General features: G+C 37.6%; 1 protein-coding gene across 3 annotated transcripts in view; it reads left to right on the plus strand.

The window, feature by feature from the left end:
• Nucleotides 1–18,012, plus strand: part of HTT (huntingtin) — an 88,985-nt gene that overhangs the window by 19,853 nt on the left and 51,120 nt on the right. For 2 of the 3 annotated variants that reach the window (XM_075420414.1, XM_075420415.1), the window contains 14 exons: nt 3,214–3,294; nt 3,714–4,078; nt 5,590–5,713; nt 6,011–6,129; nt 7,052–7,163; nt 8,561–8,701; nt 9,392–9,550; nt 9,630–9,727; nt 11,253–11,392; nt 12,268–12,331; nt 12,742–12,842; nt 14,331–14,477; nt 15,465–15,585; nt 15,797–15,873. In XM_075420414.1, coding sequence (XP_075276529.1) covers nt 3,214–3,294; nt 3,714–4,078; nt 5,590–5,713; nt 6,011–6,129; nt 7,052–7,163; nt 8,561–8,701; nt 9,392–9,550; nt 9,630–9,727; nt 11,253–11,392; nt 12,268–12,331; nt 12,742–12,842; nt 14,331–14,477; nt 15,465–15,585; nt 15,797–15,873 — 1,849 coding nt within the window. Of the gene's footprint in view, nt 1–3,213; nt 3,295–3,713; nt 4,223–5,589; nt 5,714–6,010; nt 6,130–7,051; nt 7,164–8,560; nt 8,702–9,391; nt 9,551–9,629; nt 9,728–11,252; nt 11,393–12,267; nt 12,332–12,741; nt 12,843–14,330; nt 14,478–15,464; nt 15,586–15,796; nt 15,874–18,012 lie in introns of all 3 variants that reach the window. The other variant, XM_075420413.1, reaches the window with a different exon arrangement.

Below are 18,012 nucleotides of genomic sequence, written 5' to 3' on the forward strand. Positions count from 1 at the left end.
TTTTTGCCTTTTTTTTCCTTCCCCCTCCCCACTTCATTGTCTTGCTGAACTTAGGTTTTCATTCACAGTTGCCTTTGTGTTATCAGCTGAGCTTAATCACTGTAAATCTTGAAAGAATTCTGGCACAATTTTTGATACTGCAGTCAACATATTCTAAAATTATTCAAAGCAGTATAATTCTTACTTTTGCTGTAGTTCACTGGCAAAATTATGGTGGTGAATATTGGTGCAGTTTTCGCTTTTAAAGAGCACATCTAAAAATAATCATCTGAACAGGGCATTCTTCCTTTTGATGGTAATACTTAACCTTTAAAGTAACTCACAAAATAGTTAACGTTCCTGGTTTTGTTAGGCCTGTGGGGTTTTTTTTTTTCTTCTTTCCTTAATGCATGCGTATGTCTGCATGCTTTGATACAATGCTCTCCTATTTCTTTTTGTGTTCTTGGTGATTAATACTGTTCATTTTGTGTCTTACTATGTATATTTTCATTAATAGGTAAATCATTTAGCAGAATTTTAAATAACACAATTGGCTCTGAAGTATTCTTTTCCCAGTTTGTGCATAAAAATACTTCATATCTAGTTATACATTTACACTTTGCTTAAAATCAGTCCTATCAGTACTAGAATCACTCTAGATACAACTGTATAACACTTCATCACTTACTTTAGGTGAGCAGAGCCTTGCCACTGCAGTGCAACTATGTGAGAGTGTAGTGCAGTGAGTGCAAGCATAGTGAGTAGAGAAATGAGCAATACTGAAAAGAAAAACTCAAAGGAAAAATAGTTTTAAGATTAAATCAGATTACACAAACTTTAAGAACCATTATAGCAACTAGCTTACACCTCTTCCAAATAGGTCCTCCCATTTTTTGTGTGCAAGGAATCTCTCATAATGGTTAAAGAGCATACCTATGTGCATTAAGAATATACCAAGATGTAAAATAGTGAGTAGAGCTGAATGAAATAGTGCTTACAGATGCAGTGATAATTTCTAGTTTAGAAATGATAGAAAGAAGAAAAGGGTGTTCTGAAAGTAGATATTGCTGCAGCATCCAACGGTGAGACAGAATGCAACAAATCAGAGGAACAATGCATAATACTTTTAAATGAAAAATGGGAAATCATCATTTGATACTTTGAATCATTAGTAGTCTTCAGTGAAACTTTGAAGTATTAATAATAGTATAAATTTAATTAAAGTACGTTAAAACGCTAACCTTTCCTTCACTCAGTGGGAAAACGTGCGAGTCATCAGTTTCTATCCACTTTCAAGACCCTGGTATGAAGATTTTGTGGTCTAAAAAAAGGCATAAATGAATTTGAAGAAATCTATTCACGATTTTGTGTTTTGTACAGGTTTAATTTCAAATTGTGAATTGTTCATTTTTTCTGCTCTCCACTGTACAAAGGAGGGAAGAATCAAGCCTATTCCCAGTTCCTACTGGAAGTCATTTTGCAGTCTACTACCATATGGAGTATTAGGCTTCTGCTGTTGGCTGTGGGTGAAACTTCTCTAGCTGTAATACTCGTTTGTACGTAGGGGTGTAAAATGAGGCTGATCTACAGAAGTCTGTGACCCTTATCTTAGAACTCAGATATTCCATGACTTTTCAGTCTTTAGTTTTGAGCTGCTGGCTTATGTTGGTTTGTTTGTTTCACCTTCAGAAAAAAGGCGGAAAACTCATTTCTAACTGAAAGCCTGTGTTCTACATTTTAACTGAATTTTTTTCTAAGTAGTGGAAAAGTATCCTGCAGCTAGTCTAATATAAACATAAGAAGCCTAATATGCCTAATAAGTGTTTTTCAGCATGCTTCCTCTTTCACTTTTAAATGCAATCAGCTGTGAAAAGCAGAAGAATATCCTGGTGTGTTTCAGTGAAATGAATGAAAATGAGAAAGAATAGAGAAGAATATGCTATCTTTCATGCTCTTTGTTGGGAACGCTTAGCAGGATTTTTACTTATTCTTTCGTAGGAGCATGTAGTTCTCAGTCTATTTTACATAGAACATACATGGAAGTGTCATGGTTATTACTTTTCTGCCTTGCAGGTTTGAATAACATAAAACATACTTTTTGGAGGAAGACAATTCTACAATGTTACTGCTATGTATGAAAGCAGTTGTGGTAGAGAAATTAATACAGAAGTCTCTTAATTCTTTTTTACCCTCTGGTAACTTAAATGGGATGCAAAAAAGTTCACCTAGAGATACCAAAACATTGGTGTCTTGCATGGTGAATCTTAGACTACAAGTGAAGCTTATTCTAAATGACAGAACGGGCTTATCTCAAAGTGGTTGTCATGAATCTCTCTGTCTCAGCAAGTGGCTTCCAAGATCCAGAAGGATAGGCTCAGTAGCTCCCTCTGCACTCTGTATCGTGTCCCATTTACAGACTGTTCAGTGCGGGTATGTGCTTGGTTTGCTCCCAGGCAGTATGCATCTGCAGGTGTCTTTCTCTTTTCCACTGCCTCTGTTTGAAATAGATGTTAATCTGCAAGTATGAGAACCCTGTGATGGTTGTGTTAGGTTATAAAGTGGTTCTCATTTTTCCTATGGCAAAAGCCTCTCTGAAGATTTTTGCCTTAGTAGTCCTTGGATCTTAATTAATGGCTGTTGCCCGTGGGTCATCACCCTGTCCCACTCCTGTTGTCTTCTGCATCTAGTCTGTGCTGCGCATTCCCCAGGGCATTTTCCATTCTGTTATCGTTGGAATGTGAAGCCCCAAACTGCAAGTAGCCTGAATAATTTTCATAGCCTTAAGGAGGGAAAGGTTATTTATTCCACTGCTTGTGGTGCTTTAATGTCCTTTTGAGTTGAGGGCAGACATCCAGATGCCCGATATCTAGTCCTTAGTAATGGGACATACTTCACAAAATTACTGGGATTTTAAACGTAGTCCATGAAAATAAACTAGAGTGAATGAAGTCATAGGTAGTCTCGTGAATGGTTGCACTGTTAAATAAAATTACTTAACTCTGTGTATCCTTGGCACTGCTGTCTGTCTGTCTCCTGATCAGATAGTGAGGGACTGGATATTCACTTTTTTCATTCCTTCCTCTCTTCCATCTGTTGCCTGTCATAGCTTTGAAAAATGATTTGGATAAACTTTTTAAGAACGGATTTCACATCGAACTGACTTCAGCTGTTCAGCATTTCAAGTTGACTGTAATTCTGGAAAACTGTAAAGGCTTTTCTTGTATGACTTCTCAGGTAAAATACTTCTTGGAGAAGAAGAAGGTTTGGAGGATGATCCTGAAACCAGATCAGATGTCAGTGCTGCATCGTTTGCAGGTAGCTGGCTTTCCCTTTAGCAGTGCAATCAGTCTGTGTTACTATTCAATACAAATCCATTCTTTTATTACTCTAAGTAAAATATAAAAGTGATGTGTTATGGTGACTGGGAAGTAGATGAGTACTCAAAAGACATGCTGACAAAACTGGTATCATGCGTACTCCTGGGTATAAAACTTAATGCTTACCTAATGAAGTTGACTGTGTAATTTTTTTTAATGGATGGGCTGTCATGTTGAAGTACTGGTATAGATGGAATGGCACCGTACAGATGCTTATTTCCCTACCAGTAGTTTAACTGTTTAATTATATACTTTCCTTAGCCTAGTTTAATATGTAACTTAGCATGTGGTGTCTGTATCAAGAGTGAAGCACAAGTTTAAACACTTGAATGACTCATAAATATCTGTGTTTTGCAGCTTCTGTGAAGGGCGAGATAACCAGTGAACTAGCTTCTTCGTCAGGTGTATCGACAGCTGGGTCAGTAGGGAGTTCAGCTGCTGATTCTACTGGACATGATATCATTACTGAGCAGCCACGTTCTCAACATACATTACAGTCAGACTCTGTAGACCTGTCAAGCTGTGATCTGACAAGTACAGCTACTGAAGGGGAAGAAGATGATATTCTTAGTCGAAGCTCCAGCCAGATCAGTGCTGTCCAGTCAGATCCCACTATGGACTTGAATGATGGCACACAGGCTTCCTCACCGATTAGCGATAGCTCTCAGACAACTACAGAAGGTCCAGACTCTGCTGTAACCCCTTCGGACAGTTCTGAAATTGTAAGTGTGCAACAGGCAGAGGGGGGATCCCCTTCTACTGAGGGGCCCGACATATCTCAGAGCTCTTCCATGGAGGGCCCAGACTTGGATTCATCTGCTTACTCGTCTTCTACTTTTCCATCTTCAGCTAGTAACAATGGAAAGGTCAGCAGCTCGCACCTCTATTGGAGAGCTTGACCTCCTTTTAACACTTTCACTTCAGCAGTAATTAAAAACTACAAAGCTGTAATCACTGTGTTTGCTGGGTAGGTCATATGAAGGCTTTGACAGATTGTCACTCACTGGAAGAATGTCAATATCAAAGGTTTGACATAAATATATCCTCTTAGTAGCGTATCCTTCATTTTGTATAGAGATACTAATTGCTTTGATGTAGGAGGACTAATGGAAGTGTTAAAGGGTGAACAGTCTATTTGGAATGAGAGAGGAATACTTTTGAAACCTAATGCTTCACATTGTGTTCTGCCTGTGCTTTTTCACTTGGCAGCACAACTCATTTTTTTTCTTTTTATTCCATCTTAAGGATTTCTCCTATACTGAGCAAATACTGCATGATTTACTAACATAGCAATTACATATCTAATAAGCACCTGAAATGTGCATATAATATAGTTATTTTAAGAAATTTGTCTCTTAAGCAAGTGTATTGTGAGGTAATAAAAACAGAAAGAAATATAATTACTGGGAGCATGAGCAGAAAATGCAAAAAGGAGAGAACTTAGAGTTTCTTAAGCTCTTTTTTTTCAAACATTATCAAACTTAGTCACACAGGCTTTATAAGCACATGGACGTTGCTCATTTAAAAAGTCAGGGAGTAACTGAAGAAGTATATTGTGTCTTCTGAAAAACTTACAATGAAATGCTTTTTACTTTTACTGTCTTTTATTAACATTACAATTTTTTTTGTGTTTTATGGTAATTTTTCCATATACTTCCTGCCTATATATTGATTGCATTGGTACCAAGGGTCAAACTCTCTTCTAGAAGTGTCCATTTTAGTAGTCTCCAGTTTAGAATGAAGGAATTAAAACATGTTCAAACTTACTTGTCCTTTTTTTCATCCTGCACAGTGTGTTCTCAGTTTAACTTTACACATCCAGTACAAGTGCGGTTATGGGAGAGTTCGACAGCCAGGGACAAGTTCAATTTGTGACAGTAAAGGTGTTGGTTGTGATTTGTAACTGCTGAGATAGAGGGACAGTTGTGCTTTGAGTAAGGGAGGAAGGGAGAGCTGCAGGGGAGGCAACGCACCAAGTGTTTGACTTCCTTGCTGTTAATGTCTGAGTTCTTGGCTCAAGTGGGAGACCGGTCAGATGTAACTATGGCCTCCGGTAGCCCAAATGCGCGAGGAGAGGGGGAACTGCTTTGGGGCCTACGCGCAGCTGTACACTAATAGTTATCAGACGCACGTTTGCTTTCACTTTGCTTCTAGATTACTAACACTGCATGTTTGAGATGTAATACTGTGTGTTAAGCTAAATTATTTTAAGCCCTGTCCTTTAACTGTGTAGGTTTTGGAGGGTGCCGAAGGACAGTATTTGGGAATGCAAATTGGGCAGCTGCAGGATGAGGAAGATGAGGCTGCAAATATTCTTCAAGATGATTCATCAGAGTCTTTCAGAAATTCTTCTATTGGTATGTTGATAAATGGTGGGGGTGGGGGGACATGGGTGGACACAGAATTGGTGACACTTGGAAGGCAGGTGGTGTGGGTACATCTGCTGCCTAACTTCCAAGGGACTGAAGACTCACAATGGATATGAAAACAAATAACTAGTTTGAAATGTAAAATAACGAATATATTTCAACACTTCTACTGAATCACTTATTTTGATCTCTGCTAACTTATTTTTCGTGTTTGTATAATTAGGTTCAGTTAAAGTGCTTTTAATTTGTCTGAAATGGTATTTAATGGATTGCCTTTTTTTAAAGCTCTTCAACAGCCCCACCTGTTGAAAACCATATGCCATAGTAGGCAGCCTTCTGATAGCAGCGTAGATAGATTTACATCAAAAGAAGATGCAGCAGATCCTGGTGATCATGAAAATAAGGTAAGAAATAATCACAGTGGTCTGCTTTAAATTTTAAAACAACTAAGTTAAAAAAAAATACAGTTATGATCATGTAAATTAGTGGTAAATGTGGGTAGCTTGTTTATGTGGTGTGTTCCATTGTAGGTCAAAATAACGTAGGTTGAATAGTAAATATGAGTTATAGCCTGAATTTCATTTAACATAAGGTGAATACACAGGTGTTGGTATCTTGAATGCAATCACCAGCAAAACCATTACAAAACACAAACTGCTGAGAACAGACCCCTTTTTCCTGTGCATTATTAGGGTGTGCTGTTACTTTATTACCTGAAATATCTTTGTACTGGTTGCTAGCTGTTTAGGTAACTTTATGATCTTTTCAGAAGTTGTGTCTTACTCCTTTAGCCTCTCTTTCTGCGGAGAGGCTCGTGCTATTCTAAGCACAGGTTATTGATTTCCTCTTACAATTTTTTGACTTTAGCCTTGGACCTTGTTCTGAGCTGGGGCAAAAGGAGTTTGGTTTGTGGCAGGCAGAGTTAGATCAGCTTGGGCTACTGGGGAGCTCTAAATTTGAAAGTATAGAAGGTTGTCGGCCTTCTTTAGAAACAAGAATGAATTGCTTCTCATACAGAGTTTTGAAAGGTCATTAGTGACAAAAAGTGGTTTATCAGACTCATTCAGATGGAAACAGCAAGTCTGGGTAATTCAGACAATGATTGTTTCTGTGATGAAATTAAACCAATTCTGATACTGGATACAAAATCCCTGAAAGCATGGCATCTTTTGGGTTTTTTTTGGAATATGTATTAAACACATTTTGTATTACAACCTTTATACATTTGGGGATGTCCAATATTTCTAAATCTTGTTGTGCTTAGTATTTTATTTAAATTGCAGATTAATTTTTATCTATATAAAAATTGTGATTTGTCTTCAATAGCCTTCCAGGGTAAAGGGAGACATAGGTCACTATACTGATGGAAATTCTGCTCCTTTAGTGCACTGTGTTAGACTTCTGTCAGCTTCTTTTCTACTTACTGGGGAGAAAGGAGGTAAGTTTCTGTTCAAGACTCATTGGTTCATTGTGTCTCTCGATGTACAAAGTTGGAAATGTGATCAGTTTACTCTGGTTTTTAATCTCACTTTATTGGAAGTTTTGGGAGTGGGGTTTTTCTGTGGCAGTCCCAATTTAAATGATCACACCAGAGTATAGAAAAACCTAAATACTCTGAAAATGTATGCCTTTTTACAGTGAATCTCGTTTTGAACCATTGGGCACCTAAATAAGTGTTATGATAACTTAACCCTTAAGTCAAATACTTAAGAATTTACAAATTGTAAATGTAATTATGACACTTAACCTGTGGGGCCATCACAGTTTATAGATTACGTGAAGCTGTGAAGACAATCTAATATCAGTATTTGTTTTTTATCAGCGTTGAGCACTCAGTTTGTCCACTATATAAGTATCAATACTTCAGTAAGGAAACAGTTTTCTGAGTTGCAGTCCATTCTGTGGAAACTCCTAAAAACAAATTCAGAAGAATATAGTTCTTTCAAGTACTTGTCTTAATATTTTTACAAGTGATTTTGTGTACAATGCCTAATTTGTTTTAATTAAAACAAGACTAAAAGTATCTTTTTTAGCTTTACTGCGCAGTTGTGTTTGTATTTTTCTTTAATGTACTTCAGGTAGAAAGTGCTGTTGTACCCATTTGTGTTTGGGAAATGTAACTTCAGATTTTAAATGATTCAGCTGTAGTAAGGCAGAGAATTGATCTAAAGTTTTCAAAGACCGAGCTGAAATCTCAAATTGAACTTTTCTCACCGCTTTTAACATCTGACAACATTTGCATAAGTTAGCATAGTCGTTTTTCATTTTTTTTCATTTGTGACAGTCCAAGAAGCTTTTTGATAGTAAGTGGTTGTTAGAGGAGGCTATTGGGGCTTGAAAGAGGAGTTATGTACCTTTTCAGCATAGTAATAAAATGTCACTAGGGGTTTTCCAGAAAGCCTTTATGGCATGCACTGATACTTCCGCTTCTTTCACCGGGAAGTGCGTGTCACAGGCATGCACGTGTGTGTCTGTTATATGTATGACTGAAGTCAGCGTTTAAGATGTGTGTTCTTTTTCCCTTTTCTAAACAGTTATTTGTTCACGTGTTCTGCTAATTTGTTCTTGGAAAGAGAGTGTAGTAGCTGTATTCTCAGCAATGAAGAAAGTGATCTGGAAGTGGGGGGGGTTATTAATTAGTTTTTTTCTTTTTTGAAAGGAAAAAAAGCTGCATGTAACTGCTGCCTCTGCTAAACTGGAACTGCTTAATCTGCCGTCAGATTTGTAGCCCAGGCTAAGCTATTTCTCATACAGAGTTATTAATTAACTTAAAAACAAATTATGAAGCTTTTAAATTCTGCCCCCCCCCCCCCCTTTTTTTCTTTTTGTCCCCAGCTTTGGTTCCTGATAGAGATGTGAGAGTCAGTGTGAAAGCCCTGGCAGTAAGTTGTGTTGGCGCAGCTGTTGCACTTCACCCCGAGTCTTTCTTCAGCAAACTGTATAAAACACCCCTTGAAGCAATGGGAGGAGAGTATGGTATGATGCAGTTTACAAATTCCATTTTAATAGTGTGTTTGGGTTTCCAAGTAAGTGAGGCAACATCTGTACTGAAAATTATAAATCCAGTTTAGTATTTGCAAACAAATACTGCATCAATTGGCATGAGCATGCTGTCTGCGCTAGTAGTGCATATGGTGAGATTTTTTTTTTTGTAATAAGGGTTAAGTTTCAATGGACGACCTTGTACAGCCTTTGACAAGTTGAAGCTGTTTTAGTACAGCTGCTGTATAGAAGTGGTTTGTTTATTTTATAAATGATTCCTTCAAATTTATTACAGGCCATCTTAGAGAGGATTTTTAAACCGTTAGGTTCATTTTTGAGTGCTGCAATGTGATCAGCAGGGACCTGGAGTACTCAGCTGGTTCGATGCAGACAGTGACAAAGGTGGACTGCTTACCAAAACTCGTACTGGATTTCCTTAGAGCATTTTGTGTACAAATGAAATAAATTACAAGTGGTTTTGTGTAGGATCATTGGTCTTGATGGTGTAAATGATCTGTAGATTACATGCAAGGGATCTCTGAAGGTAGAAGCAAGGCGGGCCTATTGTGAATATGCTGACATTGACTGTATAATAATTAGTACCTCCACTGAAATGTTTTTAGGGAACAGTTAAGTCAAAGACTAGTATTTTAAAAATAAAGTAGTTGTAACTTATTTTCTTAGAGGAGCAGTATGTATCAGATATTCTGAACTACATTGACCATGGAGATCCCCAGATTAGAGGAGCTACGGCCATTCTGTGTGGAACAATTGTCAACTCCATTCTAACTAAGTCACGCTTTGATGTGGAAAAACGGCTAATAAATGTCAGAAACTCAACAGGTAACAATTTATTTTAAGGGTGTCTTTATGTAACCAAAATTTTCTTTTGTTTCATTGCTCTAAATTCTTTTTTTGTTAGGAAATCTCTTTTCCTTGGTAGACTGCATACCTCTGTTACAGAAAACGCTGGAAGATGAGTCCTCTGTTACATGTAAGCTGGCTTGTACAGCTGTGAGGGTAAGCAGAAGTAATAATGTATTTGCACCACCATAGATCACAGGGGTGTTACTCATTAACTAGGATCCTACTATGCTCAGGTGTATAAACATGGAGCAAAAAATGACTTGTACCCGAGAACTTTATTGTTGAAAACATGGATTCAGGCACAGAAATGGAAGAACAAACAGCTGAAAAATAATTGTTGGTTAGATCATGTAGCAGTATACTCTGCTCATGATATTTCTAGTTATAAATGTACTGATACGAGCTGTATTGTTGCATTAGCCCACAACAGGATGAGGGCATTAGATAGAAAGGATACCTAGCCTAAACAGGGAAGTGTGAACGTGTAACACCTGGTTGTAGCCTCTATTTGGAGAGCAAAAATTACATGTGAGAAATGACAAGGAAAATCGTGATTATTTTCTGAAATAATAATTTTCAAAAATGAGGAAAGTCTCAGGAAAGTGTTTCAAATTGGGCAAAAGATTCATCAGGCAATTGGTAATATAGAGACTGTAGCTGAATTTAGGAGTGGAACTTGGTGTGTGAATTTTATTTTTGTAATAAAATCTGTGGAACGTGTTCTGTGAAGGAGCGAGCTTTTGCTTGAGGAATTTTCAAAAAAAGTAGAACAAGGACAAAGTGAAGGCCAAGGGGAAATAATTCATCAGGGAGAGGCACCGGGTGGCTCACTACATTGCACCGTGTGGGTCAGCGAGGCAAAGCGTAGCATTTAGTAAAATGCAGTTAGTGAATGAACAGAAAGTATGATTTCATACTAGGAGGAGGGGTCTGCGGTGCAGCTGAGAGAAGGAAATATATTTTTAACCTTCTGTATCTTATTTTTGTATATGGTAGTTTAATGTGTGATTACAGTTATGATTATGACTTTTTAGAAGACTTCACTAGAATTGTTCAGTTCAGGCAACTTAAACTAGTCAATTTTGACTTTGTCTTTCTCTCAATACATAATGTAGCATGACTTCATACCTTTGTGGCAGAAATGTTCAAAAGCATTTTGGGTTGTTAATCCCCGAACAAGAAAGTACATTTTCGTGTAGTTAAATAAGACGTAGAAGTGCAGAGTTCTGTAACTTTTTCCAGAGATCAGACGTTCTGCGTATAGGTGAACAGTCATGAAAGTGAGGAGATATGACGTTTTCAAAAACTTCTAGAAATTGGAAACAGGCGTCTAAAAAACGACCTGTGGAAATTAGGAGAGGCTGTTTTTGAGCAGCGAAGAATGTAGTGCTGGTATTGTTTAAGCCCTGCCAGTTTTAGACCTTTCTCTTCAGAGGATTATCTTCTGATCTCTGAGGCTTGTGTTCCTCTCCAGAGTTTAAATTTGGCAGCAAGTTTTAGCAGTTCACATGGAGCTAGTGTCCTAGCTTTGCAAAGTACCTAGCTCTAGTAATTTGTCCTAGATCTTAAGCAATAACTTATTTTAGTATTCTAAATAAAACAGATTTTTATGATCATTTAGACTCTGATTCAGAGAACCTCTTCTGTAATATAACTGAAAGTTGTTTTTTCTTCTCAGCATTGCATCATGAGCTTATGTAGTAGCAGCTACAGTGAGCTAGGTTTACAATTAATTGTTGACCTCCTTACGCTGAAGAATAGCTCATACTGGCTAGTCAGGACAGAACTTCTGGAAACACTTGCAGAGGTAGATTTTCGGTAAGTGTTTATATTTTTCCATGGGTGTTGTAGCTGCAGTATAATGATGCTGTGTATAGGAAGCTGGAACCAAAATGGAGCAGTTTTTTCTGAAACATTAAAAATTTTCATAAAACTAATTCAGACCTATCATTCATATAAGGAACATATGAATTCCTTTGTTGTTACCACCGAGTTCACTACCAAGCCCAACCCTGGTAACATTGTATAGGAATTTCTATGTTAGTGGTCTGTTTTATCAAGACTTCTGTAAATCTGTGAGCAGAGAGAGACCATATAATCTGGAAACTAACTTGGATTTCATGTCCAGTTGTGTGTGTTTTTTAAAGAAAAAGTCCCTGACTTGTTCTCCATTATTGTCATCTCTCTTCTGTTGCTCAGTTTCTGTTATACTGAAATGAATGTGACTTTACTTTCTTTTCTTGCATTGCCTCATTTTCTACAGGTTCTTCCAAGCTGAAAGACTAAAGGTGTTTATATGAAAATTCTCCAAATTGTCCTTAGTCATACAAAATCAGACTCTTTCTGAATAGTGATATTTGGAAGATGTTACCATCTTTTCAAAACAGTCTGATTTTTTACATGCGTGGGAAAAAATACAATTGCAATATGTAAATAATGTCTTTAACTGAAGAAAAGTAGTTCTTCTGGCACACTAGACAGTAGTTTAGCAAATAGCTTACCTCTTCTAAAGGTAGCCAAAAGTGTCTTAACTTCTTATGTTTTCCCTGCAGTGGTGTTTTTTAAAAATACAAACAAAATAAAATAAAAAATAAAAAACAAAAATACAACGAACAAAAAGGACCCTCAGAGCACTGAAGGGAGAAATAACCTTTAATGATAACTCATGTATTGTAAATTCTGTTTTATCACAGACTAGTCAGCTTCTTGGAAGGGAGAACTGAGAGCTTGCACAGAGGTGTTCATCACTATACTGGTGTAAGTAAATTGTTCAGTCAGTATGTTGTGTTTCTGGATTAAGGTACCAGTGCAATTTCAGCCCTTCATGCTTAAATTCTATCAACACTGATAGTTGTTCTGTTCTGTATAAGTAAGCTCATGTTCTGAGACTTGCTACAATTGGAAAGATACTTCACTAGTGAGATTCAGATATCTTGGTGTTGTCTGGGGGGTGTGTGTGTGCGCGGTTTTTGTTGTGTTGGTTTTTTTTAAGCTGTAAAAAGATTTTGGCATTTATGTATTTAAACAGTGTATCTGGCGGTATTAAGATAAAGGTTGTCTTACAGACTTGTATAACAGATGCAATCTGACTAGTTAACTGTCTTTTAACAATCTGGTCAAACGAGGAAAGTGTTGAATGAACTTTACTGCACTAACTTGTTTTCTAGCTGCTAAAACTTCAGGGGAGAGTGCTTAATGATGTTGTAATATGTCTGCTTGGAGATGAAGATCCAAGAGTGAGACATGTAGCTGCAGCTTCATTAGTGAGGTATATATGCTTATTTTATTTTTTTAAAAAAGAAAAGTAGTTGAGAAAGATACTGACATGTTACTGTGTACCTATAATTAAAATAATCCCTTAGTGGGTTTTTTATATTTTTATTTAAATGGGGGATGAGAAATAAATGTAGCTTTATGGTACCTGGAGCATACATCATTCTGAATCATCAGGCAGTTGTACTTTGCTTTTTATTAGCATTACAATGATGTTGAACTCTGTTACATTCTGAGGGTCACTTTCAGTTTCCACTTCCTCAAGTTAGTTTTCTGCATGCTGCAGTGATTTCTTCAGTATCCTGACAGTAGCTGGTGGACTTAAAATGCTCTGTGGAGTTGTCCTAACTCCCAGACATTGTAGTTTCCACGTGGTTTTAAGTAGTGTATCTTAAAACTTTCATGCCCACTGATTATGGTAAAGTAACTGATGTTGTTTAAAAAGCAGGTGTTTGCTGTAACCTACTACAGTTACAATTGCTGTCCAGATAAATGCACCAAACAGTAAGGATTAGTGGGTAGTTTGTTTACTAGAATTCGAGGACTTATATTGTCAGACATTGGGAGCATCTAATACTGGATTTCTGGAATTTTTTATTGTCAGAGGAGTTTCTTTCCTAGTTTTTCAGACTACTGATTGCTATCCATTCCTAATAGCAAACAGAGAACAACGAAACCTTAAAAATTCTGCCACGTAAAAGCATTTGTATTGCAGGAACAGCTCAGCAGAGAAATCGTTAACTGTTGCATCATAGTTAGTATTTGTTGCTTTTATTCAGAGACTTGATTGTGAAATTGAGTTATTTTGTTAACTGACTGGTAGCAAGTTGGGTTTTTCTGTATTTTCACCTTGACTTAAGCAGCAAGCATGGCTTGGAAAAGGCTTAACTGCCTAAGAAGTCTGTTACAGGCTTGCAGAAGCCTCTTGAAACGTCCAGTATGGGCATTCACTGGAAGTACTGTTAGTGAATCCCCCTAGGCACTGTGGTTTTTCACTCTGTGTTGAAAGCAATGTTGTTGTTCAAGAAGATTGGATCTTAAGATTTCTTTAAGGTTTGTGGCATAGAAATCGGATGGTAAAAAATTGTCCTTTTCAGGCAGAAATTGGTTTTCGGCTGACATAGATATGTGTGGGGAAAATACTTGGGGAGACAGGGGAACACAGAGATAAGTACTCTCCAGCAAAGTGATCGTTGTAGTGTGTATACATAGGTATCTCTGTAACAGAATTTTTTTTTTTTTTTTGACTAACGTATATCTAGAGCAGCTCCTTTGTCCTGATTTGAGCTCCTTGGTTATAATGAAGAGCAACTATATAAAGATGAATTCAGCTTAACAATAGGAGTTTTAGTAACAGTTTTTATTTATAATTTGATATGTGTAATTAGTGTATGCAGCTTTCTGAATTGTATATTAAATATATTCCAAATGTATATATAAAATTTCTGAATAATACTTTTCCATTTTGACAATTACCATTAAGGCTTGTTCCAAAGCTGTTTTATAACTGTGATCAAGGACAGGCTGATCCAGTCGTGGCAGTAGCAAGAGACCAAAGCAGTGTCTACCTGAAACTACTAATGCATGAAACACAGCCTCCATCTCACTTTGCAGTGAGCACTATCACTAGGTATGTTATGACTTGTCTTGCTTGGAAAGGAATATGGACCCAAATTTAAATTCAGAATGTTTAGAATTATGTTTAAAGCCTGCAAATCCAAGTGCTTATGAATTCTGTCTCCAGTCTGTAGAAGCATCTGTGGTAGTTTTAGACTCCATAGAAACACTCATGTTTACAGGATAAACTGGTGTGTAAGTTACTAGTGATGTGCTCACACATTAATGGTGAGGAGTCAATGTTCTGTGAGTTTGTCATTTTTCCATTGTGAGGTCACTCAATTTCTCCATGAAATTGCACAAGGACATATGTATACATTACTGTTCTGCTGGTATGTTGATCAGGGTTTATAACTCTTCGCATCCTGTTTAGTGATTGTGGTTGCAGAAGTCTGTATGCTCTTCGAATTTTGATAGTGTGAAGTTGCTGTATTTTTGCTGCCAACTATACTTCCCTAAACTCTTCTGTTTAAATATCTTGTCTTGTAGACAGTATGAGTTATATATATTTATAGAGGCTCTCTGCTTCTGTCAGTTTGTCATACAAGTTTGTAATTACGTACCTTTATGATACATGATCTTGATCATGTCACTGAAGATTTATATACTGTAGTACGGAATCAATAGAACTTTGTGGACAAATACAAAATAGTTTGTTTTCTACAACAATAATCCAAAGTGTTTGAACAGGCAAAAATGTTAGATGGATTTGAGCGAAAGCAAAGACTAATGCTAAATTGGTGGTGATTTGTAGAGCACCTAGTTAGGTATTGAGTTGGTTACTGTTTGTTTTTTAAGAAAGAGATTTGGTGTATAAATTAAATCGCTTTTGCTAGTACAGAAGCAAAAATACTAAAATATACTAAGGTGGTATTTAGATCTTCTCCCATTTTGTATTTTATAAGCATCCCATAAAATATGTAATAGTAGTTTGTGCCATAATCACTTTTGGAGTGGTTTTTAAGTACATGTTTTAATGGTATAAATATTTTTGTTGCAGAACATATAGAGGTTACAATATGCTGCCAAGTCCAACAGATATCACTATGGAAAACAATCTCTCAAGAGTCATTGCAGCAATTTCCCATGCATTGACAATATCCACTACAAGAGCACTTACGGTGAGTTGCCACAGTGGCTGACTTTTTTTCTTTTCTCTCTTTAGCTTGCTTTCTTTTCTTTTAATTATTTCCTGTCTGTGTTGGTGTCTGCAGCTTTGGTACTGTGGCAATGGCAATAGTAATATACTTAATTCTCACTCTTAAGATACCTTGTGGTTGCTAACTCTTCCAGCGATGAAAGTGATTAAGTTCTTGGTGTTTACTTTTCCAGTTTGGCTGCTGTGAAGCTTTGTGTCTTCTCTCCACAACATTTCCAGTCTGCACCTGGAGCGTGGGATGGCACTGTGGGTATGTTCCCTCACGTGTTATTTGAGCTTCTAAAAGTCATGTTTGCGAAACGGAAGTACGCTCATTTAGGCATCAGAAGTCCTGGTTTAAATGTATGCTGTTAAACTGATCTTAGTAATTATTAAAGAGCTTTACACAGAAGAGTGTAACACCAGGTTGTCAGCACTTTGTCATCTCTGGAACCGCAGTGTATATCACAGGGACTGCAACTGCTGTAATGGATACATATGGTCAGTGTCTATCAAAATAAGTATTAGGAGAAAATTTTCCATGCTTTTGAAAGAACGTTTATCTTCAGGGTATTGTGTCTTGCAGTATCTCATCAAGATCAGAACATCATAATTTTCACCTTGATCTCATGTTTATGTTGAAAAACGGTGGGTAAAGGAAGCTGGTTCATAATTGCTTTTATAACTGTAAAAGTGTCAGATGCATTTAAATTGTTCTCATTTGGCACACTGAATGGGAACAGCAAATGAGATATCTATAATACTTATGTGGGTAGTCTGTGATAGCCCAAAGTACTTACATTCTGAAGAAACTCTTCAGAACGTAACTGTACATTTGGCAGCTCTAAAGCCTGGATCTTGCCTCTGATTATCAATGTGCTGTGTGATGTGAGCTGTAAAACTAGCTGCTGAAGATGTGCACGTGTAGGGCTGTTTGGTTTTTAAATAGTTTTTACGTAATCTGTGTCGATTTTCTTCATTGCTGTCATTGTGTGTCTATTTTACTCTTCTGGTGTCCTTAAACTGTTGCAAAATTTTTTCTTACTTTGAAAACAAAACAAACTCCAAAAACCCAACAATGACAAAAAACCACAACGCTCCTCCAACTGCTTTTCTTGTTGGCATGCTCTTTCTTCGCTTGCCAGCCGTAAGTGTGGCGTGCTCTGCATATGTATTCTAAAAGATGTCATTTGTTCAACAAAGCCAAATGCCAGCTCCTGCACTTGGGTCACAACCACCCCATGCAACGCTACGGGCCTGGGGAAGAGTGGCTGGAAAGCTGCCTGAGAGAAAAGGACCTGGGGGTGTTGGTTGACAGCCAGCTGAATATGAGCCAGCAGAGTGCTCAGGTGACCAAGATGGCCATGGCACCCTGGCTTGTATCAGGAATAGTGTGGCCAGCAGGAGTAGGGAGGTGATCGTGCCCCTGTACTCAGCACTGGTGAGGCTGCACCTCAAGTACTGTGTTCAGCTTTGGGCCCCTCAGTACAAGAAGGACATTGAAGTGCTGGAGCATGTCCAAAAAAGGGCCACAAAGCTGGTAAAGGGTCTGGAGAACAAGTTCTATGAGTAGCGGCTGAGGGAGCTGGGGCTGTTTAGTCTGGAGAAGAGGCTGAGGGGGAACCTTACCGCTCTCTGCAACTGCCTGAAAGGAGGGTGTAGTGAGGCGGGTGTTTGGTGTCTTCTCCCAAGTAACTAGCAATAGGACGAGAGGAAATGGCCTCAAGTTGCATCAGGGGAGATTTAGATTGGATATTAGGAAAAAATTCTTTACTGAAAGAGTGGTCAGACATTGGAACAGGCTGCCCAGGGAGGTGGTGGAGTCACCATCCCTGGAGGTGTTCAAAAAGTGTGTAGTTGTGGCACTTCAGGACATGGTTTAGTAGACATGGTGGTGTTGGGTTGTCAGTTGGACTTGATGGTCTTAGATGTCTTTTCTGACCTTAATGGTTCTATGATTCTGTACTGATTTGGATTGTAATTTTATTTTTGTGGAATGATACGAACATTTATCATGTTGGATAATAAGAACATAATGACCTGCGTAACAACATGAGAATTTTGCCAGAATTATTTTCTGAAATGATATGTGTAGTTCATAGAGTATTCTGACAAATATTTTTGGTATTCTGTGCCTGCTCTTTTTCAAATGAGGTGAGTGGGAAAATCTGATTTTAAAATTATTGTAAGGAAAACATGGAATGCGGCAGCAAATTACAATCTTGGGTAGAGTCCACCCATAAATCTAAATTATCTGATGGATTACAGTTAAGTTCTTATCACTTTAAAACCGTAGCTTGTTAACGTTGCAATACAGCTTATGTCTTCCATCCCTACCTTGCGTCATGCACAAGACTTTTAAATGGAGCTAGTTCAGGACCATACTGGTTAGCAATTAAATACAGAATTC

Source organism: Opisthocomus hoazin, chromosome 5 (assembly GCF_030867145.1).
Source record: "Opisthocomus hoazin isolate bOpiHoa1 chromosome 5, bOpiHoa1.hap1, whole genome shotgun sequence".
NCBI lineage: Eukaryota > Metazoa > Chordata > Aves > Opisthocomiformes > Opisthocomidae > Opisthocomus > Opisthocomus hoazin.